General features: G+C 38.5%; 1 protein-coding gene across 2 annotated transcripts in view; it reads right to left on the bottom strand.

The window, feature by feature from the left end:
• zfpm1 (zinc finger protein, FOG family member 1) overlaps nt 1–16,229 on the bottom strand; it is a 183,854-nt gene extending 167,625 nt beyond the window's left edge. The window contains exons 1-2 of one of the 2 annotated variants that reach the window (XM_088339751.1): nt 16,015–16,229; nt 15,816–15,958 (exon numbers count right to left, since the gene is read on the bottom strand). In XM_088339751.1, the coding sequence (XP_088195877.1) occupies nt 15,816–15,855 (40 nt within the window). In that variant the 5' untranslated portion in view covers nt 15,856–15,958; nt 16,015–16,229. Of the gene's footprint in view, nt 1–15,815 lie in introns of both variants that reach the window. The other variant, XM_088339749.1, reaches the window with a different exon arrangement.
• Between the last annotated feature and the right edge of the window lie 8,942 nt (nt 16,230–25,171).

Raw genomic sequence — 25,171 nt, 5'->3', positions numbered from 1 at the left:
TTACCCGAGCCCAATTCAACACGCCTCTTTCTGGGTAAATAGCAGGAAAGGGTAATAACTCATCTACACACTGAGCACAAATGGTGTTTCCTTTGTAACCCAGCCAACTTCCTTCTTTAGTGTATTTGACCATATGCCCACATGCACCCATACACATGCAGTTCACTGGCTATGCTGAGATAAACGCAAAGCAAACATATGCATATTTATATGTCACAAGTGTAAAACGCAGTTCCTGGTGTTGATTTAAAAAACAGCTTTAGCTTTCAAAGAGCCCTTATCCTTTCTATTCCACTATGCCTATCTGATTTTATCTAGCAAAGCTGTTCGGGGTGAAACACATAAGGTAGAATGGGGATGAGAGGAATGCTGGACAGCGGTGTTATGCTCGGCCTTGTGTTTTTTTTTTGTTTCTATTTGTTACCTTAGCATAAAAATGGTGAACGTAAGAAAAGCCCTGCCTCAAGTAGAGTCAAACGTCAACCCAAACCGCAAGAAAGATGAAAAAAGGAAGAGTTTTTTTGAGCATGTCAAAGTTATGCACGTACTTGCACGCACATCATGAGCGAGTTGACTGAAGCTGCAATGATTACACATGCCAGGAGATGGAGACAGCGAGTAAAAATGTTTAATATTTGAGGTGTTTGTGATGAAAATAAATTACAAAACAAATGTATCCATACCAGGCATGTCAAACATTAGACTCATGACTGGTTCCGGTCTGTTGGATGATTTAATCTGGCCCCCATAAATTTCTGGGTATGTGAAAAAAAAGAAGCAGGTCTCTAGGTCATTTCTTCCAAAAGTTATGATTTGTTGAAACAAATGCAAACAACATGCTCTTTTCCTGCCTGGAGATGGCAGTGTTGAGTTTGTATAGCGTGTTGAGTTTGTTCAGGTGTAAAACTGCAATCACTCAACTATTAAAATAAACACATTCAATGCCAAGCATTAGAAACGTTTTCCCCCATTTATGTGAATAAATGTGTTAGGTTTAGAAAAGATCCCTTATCTTTCCTAGTTATAATACACAGGGTATCTTACGAACGAAGGCTGAACGATAAAGCAAAATACTGAAAAACAAAGCGAAAAATATGACATTCTTTCACTAATCCAGCCCGCCTCAAAACCGAAAGTCTGGATCCGGCCCCAGAGTCAAACTGAGCTTGACATCCCTGCTTCATACTATTAGTTTCTACGAACTGCAGTCGTATGCAGCTCTTTGAAAAGCACTATCTGATTATAAGCATGAGAATTCTAAGGTCCGAATAACTGAATCAGACACCATCTAGCTTGTTTAATATCTTTCAGAAGAATCAAACCGAGAGCGAGTCATCCTGCTGATTCAGCAACTCTTGTTTTTCCTCCCCTCGCACTGACTCCACTCTTATGACTTTTAAAGAGAAAAGGATTTAAAAAGGGAAAACCGGCGATAAGCATCCGCAAACAGAAAAATTTCCGAACATGTCAACTCTATCTTCCGTTTCATCGGAATGAGTAATACATGTTATTAATTATAATTTAATTAATCAATGACAATGCTTGTTAAAGGGTGCAAAGAAAGAGATAGTGAAGGCGAGGGAGAAGGAGGAGAAAGATACGCTTTGAATGAATGTGAAAAGACTGTAGGAGGAAAGAAGCGCATTCACACCTATCATCTAATTATACAACAACATTAATCCCATTAGGACTGGAACTGATTGCCAGGGTCCAGACCATGGCGGCTCCTACCCGGGCCGGTTGTTTTTGCGGCGGAGCCTAGGCTCCTGCCTGCTCCGGCCAGATAACAACTTTAATCACGCTTGGCAATCTCTATCTGCACCGGAGATCAGGCCCCGCGGCTTATCGGGAGTTCACATCAAGCTAAAAGCAGAACAAAGAAGGAAAAACAAGGGAACGCCACCAAAGCACAATGTGTGCGTGCACGAATGTGCTCGTGTGACTTACAGAGAGCTTTCGATATGCATTGGTTTTACAACCCCTTTTTAGCTACAATGATGTCATTCATTTCTCGATTATCTAACCGTAAAATAAATTAGCGTATTTTCTGCACTATAAGGCGCAGCTGATTATAAGGCAAACCCCCCAAAATAGGCTTTTGTGATATATTTTTTCCATAAATAAGGCGCAGTGGACTATAAGGCGCATGGAATTGAAACTACTGTGAGAGCTACAATCGTACAAAAATGATAAGTGTCACAGTTTTATACAATTGCATAATATTGGGTGCATTGGGCTTATATTCTATTAGATCACTAAAGTATACAAACAACACAAGAAAAGGCCTTAAGTCTAATTTCATCATCAAACTATTAATCAAATTGTGGATGTTATTTTCTAACCGGGCCGCAAAAATATTATCAGACATCCAGGCTTGGGTAGGGTTACTTTAACTGGATTACTTTCAATTACTTTTGGATTACTCCAATACCAAATATGCTAATAAAAGACAAAAGAAACTAAATATGAATACAATAAAATTATGACTCACAACACGTGGTAAGCTTTCTCTCCTGGCTTTGATCTCTTTGATCTCTGGCAAAACTAACATAAAATGAGACAGAAACAAAATGAAAAGAAATCCAAACAGCTTGCCAGCATCATTTTTGCCGTTCCTTGTATTCCATTACTCCCCGAGCCTGCACAAAATTTAGTAATTTTATTCATATTTAGTTTCTTATGTCTTTTATTAGCATATTTGGTATTGGAGTAATCCAAAAGTAATTGAAAGTAATCCAGTTAAAGTAACCCTACCCAAAACTGCAGATATCAAACAGAAGTATTTGGATCGTCCTGAAATATATGAATAAATACATTTATTCAAAACTTTTGTCACCTGCAATGCTTAGTTTGAGCTGATAAAAAGTTAAATAATATTCTCTTTACTCTAATATGTACAGTGACTAGAGAGAAGACCTAATAACTTTTCATGTGTTGTTTGTGGCTTTGTGGTCTGGTGGATCTGGCGCTCTCCCTCCCGCGATCCAGGTTCGATTCCCATTGCATTCAATGTTATCCAATTGTGAACAAACTTCCATGTCCTTAGCGGCCTGGTGGTGAGGATTTGGTGCTCTCACAATTGCTTTCAGGATCAATCCCCGTTGCTACCTTTATTATGTTTTCACTGCCGAAACGTTTCAACTGATCAATAATTACGCCAATACTTTCCGCATATGAGATACACCAGATTATCAGGTGCATTTTAAAATTTTAGGCCAAGTTGTGGTTTTGGGGTGCACCTCATAGTCCAGAAAATATGGTATTTGACTTCACTACCAATACACAGAGGTGGGTAGAGTAGCCAAAAAATTCACTTAAGTAAAAGTACTGTTACTTGAGAATATTACTCAAGTAGAAGTAAAAGTAGTCATCTAAATACTTACTTAAGTAAAAAAGTACTTGGTGATAAAAATGACTTAAGTACCGAGTAAATGTAGCAAAGTCGTATTTATTGATTTTTTTTAAAACAACCAATCAGATCATCAAATTATCAAAGTTAATTCCAATCAACAAAAATTACATTTAATTCAAAAGTAGTTTAAAATAACCAACGTAAATTCAAGTGCTTTATTAAACAGTTAATCGAAAATAATATAAATCAAATAAATAAATGAGGCACCAAGTAGCACATTTAAAGCCTCAATACTTATCTTAACAGGTTCTGGAAGCAAAACAACAAGCTAACCCATAAACCCGAACAAAGGAGACATTGCATATTGTAACTGGTGTTTGGCACCCTTTTTAAGGGGAACATGGTTTTAAGGTGCGGCCAGGGGTTATCCTCCTCTTCTGTCTTTTCAAAGTCGGTACCGCTAAGTGACATTTTCTAACCGTTTAATCCGTAAACATAATTCCCCCCTGAAGTTGAATATGGTCATGTGAAGAGGCAGCTACGTTTGATTGGTTGAACATGGTAGAGCTTGCCGGAGTTCTACGTGGAATAGCGGAGACGGACAGATGCGTACTTATGTGGAGGGGATTACCGTATTTTCCGCACTATAGGGCGCACCGGGTTATAGGGCGCACCCCCAAAAAATGTTTTTTGGTCCTATATCTTCCATACATAAGGCGCACCGGATTATAAGGCGCTACAATGGGAACGTCGACAAAACAGTCATAGTTTAGTCAAACTTATTACCCCCTTAACATTCCGAAAGCTTGCAAAGAAGCAAATATGTGTCGTAGACACGTGCGGATGCGGTGTCCGTACGATGTCACTCAAATGCATCGTTCCAAATATCATTCAGAGGGTTAAGGTCTTGGGATTCAAGAAATGCCAACCATTACTTAGTTTCTATTTTCTTTTTCGCTCGCAACTTTACTGTGCATATGTCAATAAACACTTGGAATTGAGTTTAATTTAAAAAAAGACCCATCACAGAAACATCAATATCACTCTGAAACAAGATACTGGGAAAATATATAGCCGGAGTAGCTCACCGAAGTCGTTGTGTTCAATAATAATGTGCAACCATGGTCCTCTTATATCCGTGAGTGTAGTAAATCCAGGAGAGTAAAATATTTACAAATACAGTACAGAATAGTAGAATACTGTTTTCTCTATGCCGTCAACCAAACATGCTACTCACATTCATCTTTTTCGGCCAATTGCAGGCTTTGTTTTGCCCTTTTAGCCTATGCTAGCCTGTAAATGAGAAAAAGGATCCGCTCTCTTTACCTCCGAATAACTTTAGCCAATAGTGATAGATTCAACTGATGATTGACACATCTTTTTCGGCCAATTGCAGGGTTTGTTTTGCCCCTTAAGCCTATCCGAGCCTGTAAATGATAAAAAGGATCCGCCCCCTTTACCTCCGAATAACTTTAGCCAAAAGTGATCGATTCAAATGATGATTGACACATTGTTAGCCAATGAAACGCCGGTATATAAATCCCAACATACACCGCAGACTACTTAGCGTTCTGGGGAAAATCTAGTCGGCGGCTGCTTTGCATTAGTTGCAAGACTTTGCGACTTAATATTGATCCTCATATAAGGCGCACTGTATTATAAGGCGCATGGTCAGCTTTTGAAAAAAATTACGACTTTTAGGTGCGCCTTATAGTGCGGAAAATACGGTAATTAAGTACCAGAGTTTCCTAATGTAGCAGAGTAAACCTACCGTTATTTTTTTTTTCACCAATTTACTCAAGGAAAAGGAAAAGTATAGGGATTTAAAAGTACTCCTAGAAGTACAAGAATTCCCAAAACTTACTCAAGAAAAGTAACAGAGTAAGTGAACTCCGTTCCTACCCACCTCTGCTAATACCACAGTAAGTCTTCAAAGCACAGGAGAAGGCTTGGGAAGTGTTGATTTGTTTCGTGAATTTAACAGGGAAATTTGAGTCAACAAAAAAAGGGAGGGGGGCTTAGTGATTTCCTTGTCTGGGATCTGCAGGCTTTCAGGTTTGCTTCAAGCTGTAGGAGGCACCTATTATTCATGCTGACCTCAGAAGCTCCAGCTTGGCTGTCATAGAAACCAAGCTTTCTCTCTCTCAAACACACACACACACACACAATCAGGATTCTGGATCTGCTTGCTTATCTATCTATCATCAGCAGGCCTTCTTATCAGCCTCAAACATCTTCCACAGAAGGGTGGGGGAGCAGCAAAGCAGGCAGCAGCGCCATTAAAAACACACCACAGAACATTCATCTAACGGCTATGTATTCTGCACGCTTTTTACTCTATCGCTAGCTACCCCCACCAACCAACTATGTCCACTCCTCTGCATCTCATCTTTTTCATCACCCGGCACTGCCTTTTCTCCTTTCTACTTATCTAAAGATCCACCCCCAAGAAATCACAAACAAAACTAATGATAACAGCTCGACAAAGCGAGAAGAATGGCATGCAACAGACAAAAGTAATTAAATTGTGGCCTCCAAATTTCCATCTTTGCTTCCATCTGCCCCACCTCTCATCTCTTTCTCTCTCTTTTGCTGACTGTTATCATCACCAGCGATCGCTGCTGGGTTTTATCAGGTCTCCCATCTCAACTGCCAAAATATAAGCCTAGGGATCCAGCCTCAGCGGGCCGCCTGCCTTCGAATCCCCTCCCTTTCTCTTATCGCTCCATCAAGGAGAGCAGTCTTATCGGACTCCAAGATCTCCAACTGCAGGGGAGGATGACGCACAAAAAGGCACAGACAAATATCTATCTGCTTCACAAACACCCATTTCTCCTATTGGCTACAGAAAGCCTAGCACAAACTGCATTGTTGGGTTAGTGCAATGCCCTCCTTTTGTAACAAGACTGTAAAATAAATAGTTTATATTTTGGTTATTTGTAACAACATTGATTAAAAAAATACACCACATGCTTTTGGGTCTTTTCGGGCAATACGAGAACAAGAGTCTTTTTAAGGAAATTCCAAACTATCCTGCAGTACTTTAATTTGAAGGCACTGTGATATTGTTAAGTATATATATACGTTTTAGATTTTATAAATAATTTGATTTTGACATTGTAAATACTGTAACACAAGTCACTTTGTTCCAAAAGTGAAGAAAGGGCATGAACTCATCATAACACAAAATACTGATAATGGGAAAAAAAAATCAATATAATTTGTATACTTTTCATGTAAACAAGAGTTCCTTCAACAATGATGAAAAAAATATTAATATTATGGCATATATATAAGTATAACATAATATATTAATATAATAGATTTGGGGGATTTCATTTTTTTAATCTATATTGTCTCTCTCTCTCTATTATATATATATATATATATATATATATATATATATATAGACATATAAATATATATAATATACATATATATTATATAAATATGTATATATATTGTAATATCTATTACTTCCATTGTATGTACATTGAAGGAAAAAAATAATAAATGATTTTTAATATTTTTTGTTTGTTTATTTGGGTGTTGTAATTGTTTACACGCAGACCAGTATATTATAGCACGATAGAATGTTGATGACAACGGCAAAAAGCAGACTAGGTCTTTTTGCAATAACCCTGCTTTTTAAATAACTGCAGACATTTTGAATGGTTCTGAAAGAGAAGATGGTTTTGATTTTGAGTTACGCTACCTTGCAAAAAATTTCCCTCGCGACATCTCTCTTAAGTGACCCAAAGAATCACAATGAAAACACCTGCAGAAGAGGCTGTTCAAAAATGTTTATAAAAAGTAGCTGTAACACCACAAGAAAAGCGCACACCTAACCCAGATCAACAACGCTCTTATCATTTCTCACTCTTTTCGATCAAAATGTCTGCCAAATCACAAGAGAGTCACGGGGCTGAGAGCAGGCTAGCCTCAACTAGAGCCCAGACTAATACATCGGGGAGCATCAGGGACCAAAAAGCACTTAAGATGGCTATGACACGACCTGAGATGTGCGAATACAGTGCAATAGACTCTCTATGTGGACACATTTACATGCAAGGAATAGTCTGACTGACATCAGAATTCGAATGAATCATTTAAATGGCTAGTGACAAACTAAAACCCAATGCGTATGACGTTTGCGACCAAGTTGATTGCGAGGGGCAAAGCAGGCACGACGTCATTGTGCAAATGGACAATGTTTCTGCATTTTACTTTAAATTAAAGGTGATTTCATTCATGAAACTCACCATAATCAACGAAATGCCGTGCTTGTTTCCTCCTCGCTACCTCGGGGTTCCTATTTCTACTTCTCGTGTGTTTACAAGTGATGCTCGTACATTTCTTTCCAGAATCATGGACCCACACTATATATGTGTCTGTACGGATATAAATGGCATTTTTGCAAGAAGGTATGTAAATTGTAAATAAAATGTCCCTGGAAAAATCATGAGGGCTGTTTAGCAAGTTAGCATGTATCATTTTTATCAGGATTTCAAGTCCACACTTCTTTGCGGCACCAACTGGACTCCGCGCTTCATCACTCTTGCTGCTGCTTTTGACACTGTGGAACATAATATCTTACTAGAACGGCTGGAAAAATGGAGTGGTCTCTCAGGAACCGTCCTCTTATGGTTCAGATCCTACCTCTCAGATAGGATGCACTGTGTTAAATATGGTGAAATGACATCTGAGCCTTTTGTGTTACCTGTGGTGTTCCACAGGGTTTAGTACTTGCCCCCCTTCTTTTCAGCATTTAATGCTTCCATTAGGTAATATTATTCGCAAGTGTAATATCAGTTTCCATTGCTCCGCAGATGAACCTCAACTATATCTTCCGATGGAGGAATCTGCCACACTAAATTGTGGAAATTTGGAGGCCTGCCTCACTGAGATAAAAGAGTGGATGTCACTCAACTTCTTGCGCCTGAAGTCATAAAAGACCGAAATGTTAGTTACTGGTCCAGCTAAATGCCGTGACTTGTTCTCAAAAACTGCTCTGAACATTGACAAATGTAATATGACCTAGAGTGACTCTGTTAAAAATTTAGGTGTCATATTTGACCCGATCTGTCCTTTCAAACACACATGAAGAATATTACTAAAACAGCATTCTTCAATCTTTGCAACATTGCTAAAATTTGTCCTATGCTGTCTCAGTCAGATGCGGGGATTATAATTCACGCATTTTTTACTTCCCGTCTCGATTACTGTAATGATAGATAGATAGATATAGATAGATAGATACATAGATAGATACTTTATTTATCCCCGCAGGGAAATTCACATTTCCAGCAGCATCCCTTTTCTGAGAACAATACAATAATAAAGCAAAAGGAATACAATATACAAATACTCAATGTGACGTGCTAATACCCACTGTAGCCAATACCACACAACTCTCCGGTCTCCCGAAGTCCAAAATCAGGAGCCTTCAGCTGGTACAAAATGCTGCAGCGAGGCTTTTAACTAAGACAAGAAAGTTTGATCACATTACCCCAATTTTAGCTAACCTGCATTGGCTCCCTGTTAACTTAAGATGTGATTTTAAGGTTCTGTTGGTATTATACAAAATGATGCATGGACTTGCTCCCTCATATCTTTCAGATTAAATTTCCCCCTATGTTCTGGTCCAGAGCCTTCGCTCTGAAAACACTGGTCTACTAGTGATCCCAAGAGCCAAGAAGAGATCCGCAGGTTGGAAAGCGTTCTCCATCCGGGCCCCGGTGCTGTGGAATGCTCTTCCCCCTGAGATTCGATTAGCAACCTCAGTGGAAATGTTTAAATCTAAGCTTAAAACATGCTTCCACTCTATAGCATTTGAATAATCCATATTTTATGTTGATAATATGTGTATTATTTGCCCTCATGTAGGTTTTAGATGAGGGGATGGTGTCATAATACTCTGTAATAATAGTTTGCAATTGTCTTTGATCTGTGCAGCCCTTTGATACTCTTTGTGATTAAGGGCTATACAAATAAACATGACTTGACTTGACTATTCATAGCGATGGAGAATCCGCACATTCTCAATAATGCGTTCAAGGAGTCGGATCAGTTGGATAGGTTTTCTGAAAATGAAAGGACAAACGTAACAGTTTCTATTGGACTCATCGTGGTTGGACTCAGACAATCATCAGATTTCTCTGCACCATTAAAAGAAGAAATCCAATGTAAATCAATCCATAGCCCTGTTGTTTGGGGTTGCTGAGTGCTGCATGTAGGAAAAAGAAATAGATATCCTGACAAATCCTAAACCAAAAAATAAACCAACAGCTATCATTCAGAAAATGAAACTAAGTTTCTGTGCCCCATTTCATTAGTGGTTGCTGCCATCTCTGTTTGGTCTACGTGGTATCAAATTTCCTTGTTCTTTGTCTTACCGACAGCACTTGATCACATCAAACTGTAGAGAATGGAAAGTCAATTCTTCTAAAGTTGAACTTTTGTGTAAACTAAGGCCGGTGGGATTTTTAAGCAGACTTGTTTTATTTTTCTTCATTTAATGCATGGCCTATTGAGTCAGCCTGCCGAGAAACATGGCAAGAATTTCAAGCGTTCACGCATACTTCACCAAAAATTCAAGCACCTTTTAAACCTTGAGAACACAACATTCAAATTCGAGCATTTTTAAAGATTTCAAGCACCTTCACAAAACCTGTGTCCAGTTTCAATCGCAATCTGCATGTAAAAGTACCTGTCTGTAATAGTCATTCAAACACAAAAACCCAAGCTTTGGTTTATTGGCTGCTTGTTTTAGTATACAGCTCCAAACCTCTAGGGATGCTGCATGGTTGGAGCCTGAATAGATATTTGAAACCATGATGAATAACAGAAAGGTACTTATGATATTTGGGACTTTTATCAAGTTTTAAATTACAGCCAGTGTCTTGAAGTTTCGTGGAAGGACAATACCGCATAGTAAAATTGTCATACTGATTAATTTTTGGCACGTGAGTGATCGAACAATACATCACAGACACGGTCAACATACTACAGACACTTTAAACTGTGTTTTATATTATTTTTACTTTATTGCCTTAAATCGTCTTGAGTTAATCTTGTATCTTTTTACTACTCGTAATATTCTTTTATATGTGTATATAGTTTCTACATTTTTTTACGCTGGCAACTGTGTGGACAGCAAAGTAAGAATTGTATTGCGCAGGCAATCGTAGTTCTTTACTGTGCATATGACAATCAAAACTTTGAATCTTGAGATGTATTAAAAGTATATCACTAGAACTCAACAAACATTCACAAATAGTCTACTTTTCTCAGCATGCAGTACTTCTATTACTATCTCTGGGTAATTAGCAATAGAAGTACTGCATGCATGGTAGTTTTAATTCCATGCGCCTTAAAGTCCATTGCGCCTTATAGTCCATTGCGCCTTATTTATGGAAAAAACATATCACAAAAGACTATTTTGGGGGGTTTGCCTTATAATCAGCTGCCCCTTATAGTGTGTTTATTTCAAGTTAAGTCAAGTCATGTTTATTTGCATAGCCCTTAATCACAAAGAGTCTCAAAGGCCTGCACAGATTATTGCAAACTACAGACTATTATGACACCATCCCCTGATCTAAACCTACATGAGGGCAAGGAAAAACTCAAAAACTTCAACATGAGGAAAATGAAGAAACCTTGAGGTAATCCCCCTTCCAGGATGACCAGGCTGCAATGGATGTTGCAATAATAAATAATAAACAGATATTGTCAACATAAAATATAGGTTATTTCTCATACTTCCTGCCACACTCAACTACAGCTATTATTGTTTATATAATGAAAATACGTATATAATAGGAAATTAAACAATATCAAGTATTATTTCTATCATTGTGTAGATTAAATAACTGACACAAGTTTGATGAGAAGTAGGCTATTAAGTATTCTTGCGTCTCTCAAGCAAACAATTGTTACCTTGTTAAAGACAACTGTGTTAAACATAAACGTTGTTTGAAAGTAGCTTGTCCAAAATGGATGCCAAAACTTGTTTTTTATAAATTTTAACACTTCAACAACTTGGTTGAAAAGTTACAGCGCACATTTTTATGTCGGTTGAACATTCATGTACTATGCGTAGTTAAAAGGGAGGCCAACATTAGTTTTAGGTTTAACAAATAGAATTTGGATACAACGATGACAGCTCATTGTCATTATTTTTTTCCAATATCATTAACATTAATGTAATCACTGATAGTTTTCACTCAATTGACTCAACGAGATTAAAATAATACGTATAGTCTTAGCCCCAAAATAACATCTCGATTTTCTCAGTCATTTTGCAGGATTATTATTTCTAATCAATTTTAAACAATAATTGCGGAATTTCCAAGCCTTAACAGCCTTCATGACGTGAAATTTTAAATTGGTATTTTGTTAAAAAGTAATGGCCTTGGCTACTAAGGTTGATTCCTCAATTAGGCCGTCTTGAATGGATAAGAGGATTCCAATTTATCTTACACAGGGTTCGTTTGTTTTCATGGCAAAATTTAAGCACTTTTGAAGGACTTTCAAAGCCGTTTTTTCATTATGTCCAGTAACATTAAAAAGGTAGAAATCCAGTGTGAATCATGTATATAGACCTAAAAATATATTTGTCACATACATATGCAGTCTTTAATCTTGCGTGTGCATTTATCAAGACATGATTTTAAGATTTTGAGTAAATCACAGTTTTATTTGTGGATATAAAAAAATGGCAGCTTCCCTGCATCTTCGTCTGATGCACCTGTCCTATTGGGTACGACTCTTCACAATACAAAGTAATGCCGGCTGCCGTCATTCAATACAATTAGAAATCAAAGACACCAAAACAGGCGTGTCTGCATCATTTTTAAGCAGACTAAATTCATTTTTCTTCATTTAAAGTTTGGTCTTTCGAGTCAGACTGCTCAAAGACATGGACACAATTTAAAGCATTTGCAATTACTTTACCCAAAATTCCAGCACTTTTCCAACCATGAAAACACAAGCATTTTTAAGGATTTCAGGAAACTGTAAAAACCCTGTTTACAACATTACATTCATCATGCACTAGCCACAGTATGAGGTACTGTGTCACTATTAAAGAAACGAAGTATACTGCATCTAACACATCAAGTGACGAAAACACTTTTGAAATAGAATAATAATTATTGAAAAATAGACATATAAAAATCGAAAGAGGAAATATCTCGTCATTCGACGGCCCTTGTCCAGGGAGGACAAGAAGAATCTAAAGTAAAAACGTAGCGGGAAATGCACCAGTGGACTTGGCGGCGCATCAGACAGAAAACAAATAACAAAGATCCAATTTTAATCTTTATCGGAGCTGACATCGGATCGCCGCTTTATCTGTGTTCACATCGGATTTCTCAGAGAACGTTGACGTTTTCACAACAGAATTAAACAGGAAGTCTCTGCTTCAGTTTAGACGGCCAATGCAAACCCAAGTATACCGGACCTCGCCAAAGCTAAGCGGATCTCCCAAAGCTATGTTTGCTCACTACCATTTATCAACCAGAGAACATGGAGGAAACCCACCTCAGTACTATTGGACTTAAAATAAACCTGGGTATCTGCGGAAGTCCAAATAAACTTCAGCTCCTTTCTAGAATAGGTATAAAAACTAACAGTAAAGTTCCTATTTTCAGGTAAACATTTTCATAAACAAATATAAATTAAAGCACAAAAACATTTAAATCATTAAATAAGTCATTTAAATTAATTTTTGTATGCCATTTTTGTCATTTTTTATTTTAGTTTCCCCAAGTCAGAAGAAACTATAATGGAAATTAATTCAATTGTTTTTTTGTTTTTGTTTTTTACAACAAATACACAGTCGATTAACACTACAAGAGATTAAATTTTAGCAAAGGGATAATATATTGAGGATCCTTTCCCCCTCAATAATCATTTTATGATCAAATCGTGCATCACTAAATCATAGTTTAATTGTGAGTGCCATTAATTTATTAGCCTGGCTCCCCATGAGAATATGTATTCTACCATGTGGCTCCCGAGCGAAAATGAGTTTGACCCACCTGCTTAAAAACATGTTTGTTCAAGATATTTTCTCCAAAACATCATAACTGTAGAAAAAGTCACATGTAATAATAGTCAGACCTTCGTACTGACTGACATTCCAAACTGATACAATTATAAATTTGAAATGTCATTTCTTTGTTTTGTAATGTTCCTTTATGGGGTTTGGTGGCGTTGAATACAACTTCCCTGCAAAGGAAAAAAATTGAAAAGGCGAGCGGTCCCTAAACTACGGCCTCGTTTGTTTTTTACCGAAAAAATAACTCAAAGCCTGGATGCACATTTTTGGTTGTAAGGGGTTCAAACCCAGGTCGCAGGGGTGAGTGGCCGAACTCTTATCACGGAACTACCCGTGTTATGTAGATCTCATTTGAAAAGGTGTTGGGTTTTATCTTATTATAACACTATCTTTAGTCAGGATACCAAAGACGAATATTAATTTCACCTCTACATTTGTCATAAGAAATACACTAGAATTTATGAAACGCACAACAAAATTAACATTTGTCTCTGGTACAGTGACTAAGAATAGTGTGATAATGACATAAAATCTACTGCCTTTTCTCAAGTGATCTACACTAGTGATGGTCCAGTGGTTTGACAACCAAGCTGATCTTGGACTTTTAGGGTGGATACACTATACAGGAGGTGTAATCATTTGATTATTACTTATTTGATTAGTTGGTTTATTCGTTTGCAGCTTTCGGGAAAACAATATTATCGAACATTCTGGCACTCCTGCAATTGCCATACTTTTTCCTGTTTAAACTGATCCTAAACCCTCATCAGAGAAGGGGGAAATTATGTACCCCTCACAGGATAAAGTTTGGGGACCCTAGTCCTGGAGACAACTTCTCGCCCACTGACCTGCTAAGAAGCTATACGTGGGAGGAAACCGGACTGTCCGGAGAAAGCCCACTTCGGGGCACAGGTATAACATGCTAAATCCTCTCGGGAAGCCGACAGCTGGAATTCAGTAGCCTAGATGGTAGGGCGCCCGCTTTGAGACTGGGAGGTCGCTGGTTCGCGCCTCGGCCGAGTCATACCTAAGACTTATAACATTGGTAAAATGGCGGCGCCCTCTGTTGGCTGCGGCTGCATCGGCTCGCTACAACGGGTCAGGTGTATCGACATTTCGTTCTTACAAAGAATGACAATACAAAGGAAATTATTATTATTATTATTATTATTATTATTCAACTATGAACCTATAAACTGCATACATGTCAACCTGTACGTTTTTGCTGTACAAAGTACGTTTATTATGCATTTTAAGACGTGTACGACGTACAAGAAAATCCGTATGGAAAAACGCAAATTTGTCAATTATGGGTACCATCCGGTATACACCGACTATCACCAAACGGTAAATCAATCAAGTCAAACGAGTTCGCCGCGGTAGCCTCTATCTCTGTATCGGTTTTTTTCGTTGCAAACGAAGCGAGCGGTTTGATGCTACTGTGCGCATGCGTCTGCCGCCTGGGGATTTCCCACCATGCATCATTCTGTGGTAGTTGTGTAGTGAAAGGAAGTCCGTCTCTTTTTAGAGAACCGGATTTTTCGGCTCAACTCATTAAAGACAGCCGGCTCTCAAACGGCTGACTTGCTTTCATTATATTATGAATTATTATGTTGTATAAAGAAGTAAAGAAAAAAGGAAGTATAAAAGGAGAAAATGAAAAAAAGACAGTTTTGTGGTTATCCCTTTAATCAGTATATTACCAACAACAATTTAATGCAGAAAATGAATGAATAATTTGAATAAGAAAATGTATTATTCTACTTAATTAAATTTGCATGTATTTTTTCCTTCTACAATGAACATCCAAGGGACTTCATTTTTGAACTTTTTTATAGTAAACCGCATTCGTGTCGAGCAACTTAGTGTCTCACAACAAAATGTTCATTAACAATATATATGATATAACGAAAAACATGTACAATATAACATGTTAAACTACATGAATAAACATGTATGGTGTAAGATTATTTTGTATTTTGTAAGGGAAAATACGACAGTTTGTGAGGGCATGGAGCCCTGGAGGTTGACAGGTATGGATCTGTGAGGCAGACTTGTTAGTCAGTCATCCACGTGTTACAAAAAGACATATTTTTATGATTGTAATTTCACTTCTAAATCCACAAAATGGTAAACCAGGGGGTTGGAGAGTGAAGGCAAACTATGAGTAGGAAAGAGAAAATGTTTGACCAACTAATATGGACATATAATTCCCCAATCTACTTTAGAAACGTTAAAGTGTTCTTTGAGGGACATGTTTAGTTCTTTTGTTAATGAATGATTGATTTTATTGTTTTTTTTGGTGGTGTGGCTGAATAAAAAGCCAAACTTCCAGGATGAAGCGATCTTCTCAAGTTTGTTTTAAAGCAAAAACAACCAAAGCAAGAGACTTGGACTTACGCTTTATCTGGCGGGGTTTGCTCTGCTTTCTGCGGGACATTGTGGCTCTTTCCCGGGACCAGGATCCCCGCTCGGTCTTCTCGCTTGAGTTGGGCTCTGAACTCCGTCGTTCCGTTGCTCGTCGCTCGGTCCTGGCTCCAAATCTACATGACCCACTTGGAGTTTTGATATCTTCTGCCACAAACAGCTTCCTTCCTACCTGTGGCTCTGTCCCTCGGGTGTCCGTCCAACTTCGAAATGTGTCCTCGCCTTCTTTCCCTCTCAGATGTTTCTGCTAGCGTTAGTCCACGTTGTTCATTTCACGCCGATTCCGGCAAAGAGACGAAATGTTTGTTTTGGGAAACAGACATTCGTGCGAAAACTCGTCAATGTTGTCTTCATTCGGACTGTCGGTTCGTCGGTACGACCCGCCCCTTGTCTCTCAGCGCCGTCTAGTATCAGTACCGAGACCAACCACACAGTCAAGTAGTGCTGGGTCGTTTGGGGACGATTTGGCTATCTGAGCCAACTCCCCAACGATACGGAGCAAGCTCCCTTCCAAATTGCTCTATCTCGCTCTCTTTCCCTATCTTGCGCTTTCTCTCTCTCTTGTTTTCTGTTTTTTTCCCTTGACCTTTTTCTTTCTTTCTTTCTTTCTTTCTTTCTTTCTTTCTTTCTATCATTTTCTCCCCCCCCCCCCTCTTTCCTCTTTCTTTCTCTTTGTCCCCATGTCTTTTTATCTCTTTATCCATCTCTTTATTTTTCCTCCTCTCTCTTTCTCTCTCTTGTTCTTTATCTCCTTCTCTTTCACTCTCATTTTCTCTTTGTATATCTCTTTCTTTCCCTCCACTCTGTCTTCTCTTCCTTTATCTTGCTTTCCCCCTCTTTATTTGTCTTTGTCTCACTTTCTTCTTTTCTTTCTTTCTCTAGCTCTCTTTTTCTCTCTTTTACTGGCTTCCTTTCTCTCTTGTTTATCCTTTATTTTTTTCATTCTCTCTTTCTCTTTCATTCATTCTTTCTTTCATTATTTCTTTCTTTGTCTTCTTTTCTGTCTTTCTTTCTTTCACTTTCTCCTTTTCCCCTCTCTTTTTGTCTCTTTTTCTTTATCTCCTTCTCTTTCACTCTCTTTTTCTGTTTATATATGTCTTTTCTTTCCCTCTTCCTTTATCTCGCTTTCCCTCTCTTTCTTTCTTTCTCTAGCTCTCTCTTCTTCTCTCTTTTACTGTCTTCCTTTCGCTCTGTTTTTTTCTTTCTTTTTTTTCTCTTTCATTTTTTCTTTCATTCTTTCACTCTTTCTTTCTTTCTTTCTTTCTTTCTTTGCTTCCCACTTTTTCCTTTTCTATCCTATTTCTTTTCTTCCTGTCTCTTCTAGTTTCTCTCAGTTGTTCTCTTTTATTTATGTCCTTTCTTTTTTTCCTTTCTCACTTTTTTCTCTATCTCACTTGCTCTACGTCTCTTTTCCTCTATCTTTATCTCGCTTTCTCTCTTCATCTCTATCCCTTTGTATCTCTCTTTCTTTCTATCATTTTCTCCGCCCCTCCCCTCTCCCTCTCTCTCTCTCACACACACACACACACACACACACGCTTTTAATAACAAAATCCGTTTGGGAGCCGAATGAGCCGTGTTTGCAGTGCGCTGAGCCGAAAGAAACAGTCCTACAAAAATAACCGGAATTCACATCCCTTCAGTCAAGTCCGCGGTCCAACTGACCGCCCCTTAATTGTGACGTAAAAACGCACTCTTCTCCTATTGGTTCAAACTTATTCACATTTTCAGGAAATCAAACTCGCATGCTATCTTAAATAAATGGATGGCTTGCCTTTCATCTTTAAAAGATTATAATGTTCCCCCCGTACTCTCACGCGACACATTTTGTTCCTTTTAAAAAGTAGACATGTTAACTGCACAATACTCATTCTGCCCACAAAAGCTAGATTGTTTAAAAACAAGAGATATAGAATATAAGCTTTAGCTAAAACTATTGACCCGAATTAAGCTGACCAGTTCCAATTCTGCGAACTTATCGGAATCAAACTTTTACGAAAGGGTTTGTCCTCGATTGGTCCACCTTGAAACAAATTCAATACTGCCATCTATCGGTCATAATTTAGACAGGCGCTGGTGCATACATGCACAGCAGGCGGGAGAACCTTATTTGAGCTCAGGGGCCACACTGTTCTCTTGGGGCCGGTGTTGTCCCGTGAATTCTCTCCCTGCCGAGAATTGTCCGTCCTAGCGGGAGCAAGGACGGAATCTGTTTAAGTAGAATACAATGCATTGATATGTTGTTTGATGATGATCTCAGAAACGTTCATCTCCTGTTTTATCAAAGCGGGAGGACAGTTCTCGACACAAAACCTGATTTGTAGATGAGAGATTGAGAAAGAAAGAAAGACAAGTCAAGTAATGTTTTTTTGTACAGCCCTTAATCACAAAGAGTCTCAAAGGGCTGCGCAGACCACGGACTATTGCAAACTATTATTGCAGACTATTATGACACCATCCCCTCATCTAAAACCTACATGAGGGCGACTAATACACATATTATCAACACAAAATAAAGATTATTCATATGCTATGGAGTAGAACTGTGTTTTAAGCTTAGATTTAAACATTTCCACTGAGGTTGCAGATCGAATCTCAGGGGGAAGAGCTTTCCACAGCACCGGGGCCCGGATGGAGAACGCTTTCCAACCTGCGGATCTCTTCTTGGCTCTTGGGATCACCAGTAAACCAGCGTTTTCAGAACGAAGGCTCCGGACCTGAACATAGGGGGAAATTAAAACTGAGAGATATGAGCGAGCAAGTCCATGCATGATTTTGTATAATACGAACAGAACCTTAAAATCACATCTTAAGCTAACAGGGAGCCAATCCAGGTTAGCTAAAATCGGGGTAATGTGATCAAACTTTCTTGTCTTAGTGAAAAGCCTCGCTGCAGAATTTTGTACTAGCTGAATGCTCTTGATTTTGGACTTCGGGAGACCGGAGAGTAGTGCATTACAGTAATCGAGACGGGAGGTAACAAACGCGTGAATTATAATGCCCGCATCTGATTGAGACAGCATAGGACGAATTTTAGCAATGTTGCAAAGATTGAAGAAAGCTGTTTTAGTAATATTCTTCACGTGTGTTTGAAAGGACAGATCGGGTCAAATATGACACCTAAATTTTTAACTAAGTCACTCTGGGTGATATGACATTTGTCAATATTCAGAGCAGTTTTTGCGAACAAGTCACGGCATTTAGATGGACCAATAACTAACATTTCGGTCTTTTCAGAGGTAAGGCGCAAGAAGTTGAGTGACGTCCACTCTTTTATCTCAGTGAGGCAGGCCTCCAAATTTCCACAATTTAGTGTGGCAGATTCCTCCACCGGAAGATATAGTTGAGTGTCATCTGCGCAGCAATGGAAACTGATATTATACTTGCGAATAACCTATCACCTAATAGAAGCATGTAAATGCTGAAAAGAAGGGGGCCAAGTACTGAACCCTGCAGAACACCACAGGTAACACTAAAGGGCTCAGATGTCATTTCACCATATTCAACACAGTACGTCCTATCTGAGAGGTAGAATCTGAACCATAAGAGGACGGTTCCTGAGAGACCAATCCATTTTTCCAACCGTTCTAGTAAGATATTATGGTCCACAGTGTTAAAAGCAGCACTAAGGTCCAGCAGCAGCAAGGGTGATGAAGCGCCGGAGTCCATTAAAAGAAAGAAAGAAAAAAGGGAAAGAAAAAAAGAAAGAAAGAAAGAAAGAAAGAAACAAAAAAGAAAGAGAGAAAGAAGAGATAGAAAAGAATGATAAAGAGTGAAATTGAGAGAGAGGGAGAAAGAAAGATAGAGGGAGATAAATAAATAGAGGAACAGACAAAGGGAGAGAGACAGAGCAAATGAAAGAAAAAAATAAAGAGATAAAAGAGATAAAAGAGACAGAAAGAGAGAGAGAGATAAGAGAGGGAGCAGAGAGAGAGCAGAGAGAGAGCAGAGAGAGAGTGAGAGAGAGAAAGAGAGAGAGAGAGAGAGAGAGAGAGAGAAAGAGAGAGAGAGAGAGAGAGAGCGGAAAACCAAAGAAAACAGAGAAAAATTGAGAGAGAAAATGAGAGAAAGACAGAAATACAACAACGGTGTCTTTGTGAGCGATGCCTGGCTTTGGCAAACTCTAAATGTACGTATTTTATAAATACATATTTTATATTTCACCCTGCAGCTCGTTTTTCTCTTGCACTTCGCTAAGCATTGTGATTCATTCATTTAGCGGGCCTGGTCCAGCCCACAGACCACATGCTTGACATCCCTGATGTAAAGTGTAATTTCCTAATGCCTCTCTCTCCTTAAAAAACGCACCATACCTGTCAACCTGTATGGTTTTGCTGTACAAAGTACGTATATTATACAATTTAAGACGTGTACGACGTACAAGAAAATCTGTGCGGGAAAACGCAAATTTGTCAATTATGGTTACCATCCGGTATACACCGACTATCACAAAACGGCAAATCAATCAAGTCAAACAAGTTCGCCGTGGTAGCCTCTATCTCGGTATCGTTTTTTTTCGTTGCAAACAAAGCGAGCGGTTTGATGTAGTGAAAGGAAGTCCGTCTCTTTTTAGAGAACCGGCTTTTTCGGCTCGACTAATTAAAGCAGGGGTGTCAAACTCATTTTAACTCGGGGGCCACACGATAGAACAAACATTCTGTCGGGGTCCGGACTAGTAGATTAAAGAAAAAGAAAAAGAGATAGAGAAAGAGGGAGGGAAAAGGAGAGAAGGCAGGACAAAGAAAAAAAAGAGAGGGAGAGAGCGTGAGAAACAAAAGATAAAAAGTCGTGAGAGAGAGGGAAAAGAAAGGGAGAGGAAGAAAGAAATCCAAAGAGAAATAGAAAGACAGAAGGAGAGAAAAGAGAAAAGAAAGTGCGAAGGGTATGAAAAGAGAAAGGGAAAAGAGAGAAAAGGAAAAAAGGAAGTTAGAACAAAAGAGGTTAAAAGACACAGAGAGAGAAAGAGACAAAGAGCAACAAAGGAAGAGAAAAAGTGAGACACTGAGAGTGAAAGAGACAGAGACAGAGTGGAAAAGAAAGAAAGAGAGAGAGAGAGAGAGAGAGAGAGAGAGAGAGAGAGAGAGAGAGAGAGAGAGAGAGAGAGAGAGAGAGAGAGAGAGAGAGAGAGAGAGAGAGAGAGAGAGAGAAATAAATACAAGTACAATGTCTTTGTTCGAGGCACCTGGCTTTGGCAACATCAAGTTGACAGATTTCAACCTGCAGCTTGTTCTTCTCTTGCGCTTCTCTGAGTGTTGTCTCGCGGGCCGGATTCAATCCCTTAGCAGGCCTGACTTGGCCCGCGGGCCGCCTGTTTGACACCTGTGAATTAAAGAGACCTGTCTTTCAAACGGCTCACTTGCTTTGATGCATTATATTACGAATTATTATGTTGTATAAAGAAGTTAAGAAAAAGGAAGTAGAAGAGTAGAAAATGAAAAAAAGACAGGTTTGTGGTTATCCCTTGAATCAGTATATTACCAACAATATTTTAATGCAGAAAATGAATTCATAATTTGAATAAGAAAATGTATTATTCTGCTGATGTTATGGTAGCCATGGCGCCCAAATTGGTCCCCGCCGTGTGGCGCCAGGTTCTGTCAAAGTTGCCACAGCGCCCAATTGGCCCCGCCCACTGACACTTGCTGAAACGCGTTGACAGATTGCTGCCGGACTACTTAAACGCGGTCTTTTGAGTTGCCTGGTGTCAGAGCATCTGCGAAACCTCTGCTAGACTCTGTGTGATATACCAAGTGCTGTGAACCCTCCGTTTTTTGCCTGTGTTTTGATTCAGTTTTATTTTTGGCCCGATCAGTTTGATTTCAATCTACTTCCACGACCATCGATCCCTAGGTCAAGTGTGCGCGCATTCCTCTTCTCCCCAATAAATTGTGAGTATCGTTACGCGATTGGGTTCTCATTCCTGTTTCTTGTCCTGGTTCGTGACAACTTAATTATATTTGCATGTATTGTTTACCTTCTACAGTGAACGTCCATGCTACTTCATTTTTGAACTTTTTTTATTATAATAAACCTCATTCATGTCGAGCAACTCAGTATCTCACGACAAAATGTTAATTAACAATGTATGATATACCGAAACACATGTACAATATAGCATGTTAAACTACATAAATAAACACGTTTGAAAAAAATATGGTGTAAGATTATTTTGTATTTTGTAAGGGAAAAGACGACAGTTTGTAAGGGCATGGAGCCCTGGAGTGCGACAGGTATGGTATTTGTGACGCCCTTTATCACAATAAGTCTCAAAGGGCTTCACAGACCACAGACTATTGCAAACTACAGATATAAAGCTATTTTGACAAACTCTCGGAAAAGTTACTCGAGTAAAGTATGTCGCGACTGCCTTAAATGTATTATAATAATAATAATAATAATAATAATTTCCTTGTATTGTCATTCTGTGTAACAATGTACACAGAACGAAATGTCGATTGCACCTGACCCGTTGTAGCGAGCCGATGCAGCCGCAGCCAACAGAGGGCGCCGCCGACCACTTTTTAAGTCTTAGGAATGACCCTCCTAGTGGTAAAAAGACTTAACTCATTAACACTCAAAAATCACTGTTTAATTGCTGTTAAAAATGTCGGGAAAATTTGTTAAAAAGTCACGAAATTGTGAATATGCTTAATTGTTGTTGAGATTGTCGAGAAAAATTGTTCAAACCTCACATTGTTTATTTGCTAAAACCCCCCCCAAAAAAAAACAAGTAGTATTTAATTGCTGTTAAAAGTGTCGATAAAAACTCATATTACTGGGATATGATATAATGAAATTGTGTGTTAAAAACATTGTTAAAACGTCATATTGTCAGATATAACAAAATTGTGAATAACGAAATTGTGAACATGCTTAATTGCTGTTAATATTGTCGAGAAAAATTGTTCAAACCTCACATTGTTTATTTGATGTTACCAGTGTCAATACAATTGTTCAAACCCCAAAAAACTATAATAAACGTGCACTATTAAAAACACTCTTAATTCGAGAAATTTGTATTTACATAACACTCTTAATTAAAGAATTTTTTAATTTATTTTACATAACATACTCTTTAATGTGAAAAGAGCTGAATTTAAAACTGTCACCGGTTACCTCGTCGCATATTTGGAGAAAACATTCTTCAATGGGTTTGTCATAATATAGTCCTCTTAGGACGATTCAATGCTCCCATCTAGTGGTCATTATTCAGATGAGGCTGATTTTTTTTTTTTTTTTTTAAAGTTATTGGGTGACCAAACCCCCCAATTCCAACCCCTAATGCCCAGAAGACAGGCAATTGGCACCACTGTTATACACCTTATGTATGACATGATCAAGCATCGAACCTGTGACCCCCCAATCTCGGGGCAGGAACTGTGCAGTTCTGAGACCATACCTGTCAAGCTCCAGGGCTCCATGCCCTTACAAACTGTCGTATTTTCCCTTTCAAAATACAAAATAATCTTACACCATTTTTTTTTCTCAAACTCGTTTATTTATCTATGTAGTTTAACATGTTATATTGTACTTGTGTTTCGTCATATCATATCTATTGTTAATTAACATTTTGTTGTGAGGTACTGAGTTGCTCGACATGAATGAGGTTTATTATAAAAAAAAGTTAAAAAATGAAGTCGCTTGGACGTTCACCGTAGAAGGAAAAAATACATGCATGTATAATTAAGTGGAATAATACATTTTCTTATTCAAATTATGAATTCATTTTCTGCATTAAATCATTGTTGGTAATACACTGATTAAACAGATAACCACAAACCTGTCTTTTTTCATTTTCTCCTTTTATACTTCCTTTTTTTCTTAACTTCTTTATACAACATAATAATTTGTAATATAATGCATCAAAGCAAGTGAGCCGTTTGAGAGCCGGCTCTCTTTAATGAGTTGAGCCGAAAAAGCCGGTTCTCTAAAAAGAGACAGACTTCCTTTCACGACACAACTACCAAAGAATGATGCATGGTGGGAAATCCCCAGGCGGCAGACGCATGCGCACAGTAGCATCAAACCGCTCGCTTCGTTTGCAACGAAAAAAACGAGACCGAGATAGAGGCTACCGCGGCGAACTCGTTTGACCTGATTGGTTTCGTGATAGTCGGTGTATACCGGATGGTACCCGTGGTGCGTTACAGATTTTCTTGCACGTCGTACACGTCTTAAAATGCATAATAAACGTACTTTGTACGGCAAAAACGTACAGCTTGACAGGTATGTGAGACATTTTGTGATTAAGGGCAATACAAATAAATGTGACTTGACAAGAGATGGCCGACATACCAAAGGGGGGTCCTGCATAAAATAACAGTGACTGAAATAACATCTGTCTGGACACCCGGAGCTTGCATCTTTTACGTCGGGCGTACAACTTACAGAACGTCTCTGCCCGGGTGGGCGACAACCTTTTAAAGAAAAAAAAATAAAAATGAAAAAATAAAAATCTTCAACAAATGAAACCTTTTATTCCAATTTCAAAATCTTCTTTAGGTTTGGAAATATCGGAATTTCGGTTCGTTTGACCATTTGCATGCTCGGCAGCCAATCAGAAGCCTGCATCGAATAACTTTGTGCATCCAGACTCTCCCGAGCGTTATAAGGTCGTGCATTTGCATATACGTTTCCAAAGTAGACGCGCAGAGAACACAAGAAAAATGGAGAAGTGGTTAGGATTTGTTAAGATTTGTCAATATAATAGCACTCTTACTCGTGGTATTGCGGTAAAACGGTTTCCATTGTGTGACGTCATTACGCACGCAGAGTTCTTCGTTTTGCTGTTGATCGCCATGTTGTATTGAATGGAGCCGTGTTCTTGTTTGCATGCTGTTGAGGAATAAATATGCTTAAAAGCTGAACCACAATGTCCTGCTTATCTTCTCATGCATGAGGAAACTGCACACTCTGACATACCCTTACCAGGAATCGTACCAAAACCTCAGCCCTAGAAGAAAGATTCAAAAGAATCTAACTAAATGGATGACGCCACAAAATGTAAAAGTACATTAAGAGCATCGTGGAAAGAGGAGTTCACGTGGCTTGTAGCAGACGACGCAACGCAAACATTGCATGAAGATGAGTAAATACAGTTACATACTGATGGCAGATGGAAAACAGCGATGTCATATAAATGCAATGAATGTTATAATTAGATTTATAATAAACTTAATTTTAAAGTGTTGTTCTGTTATATATTCTGATTATCAATCCTTAATACTTTGCAACAATGTTTTTGTTTTTTTGCGATTAGTCTTATTTCAATTACCGTAAATTCCGGACTATAGAGCGCACCTGATTATAAGTCACACCCACCACATCTT

Source organism: Urocampus carinirostris, chromosome 7, assembly GCF_059441175.1.
Source record: "Urocampus carinirostris isolate Australia breed hairy pipefish chromosome 7, RoL_Ucar_1.0, whole genome shotgun sequence".
In the NCBI taxonomy this organism is placed as follows: Eukaryota; Metazoa; Chordata; class Actinopteri; order Syngnathiformes; family Syngnathidae; genus Urocampus; species Urocampus carinirostris.
The sequence above is the reverse complement of the archived record's forward strand: the minus strand, read 5'-3'. Positions and strand labels throughout refer to the sequence as shown.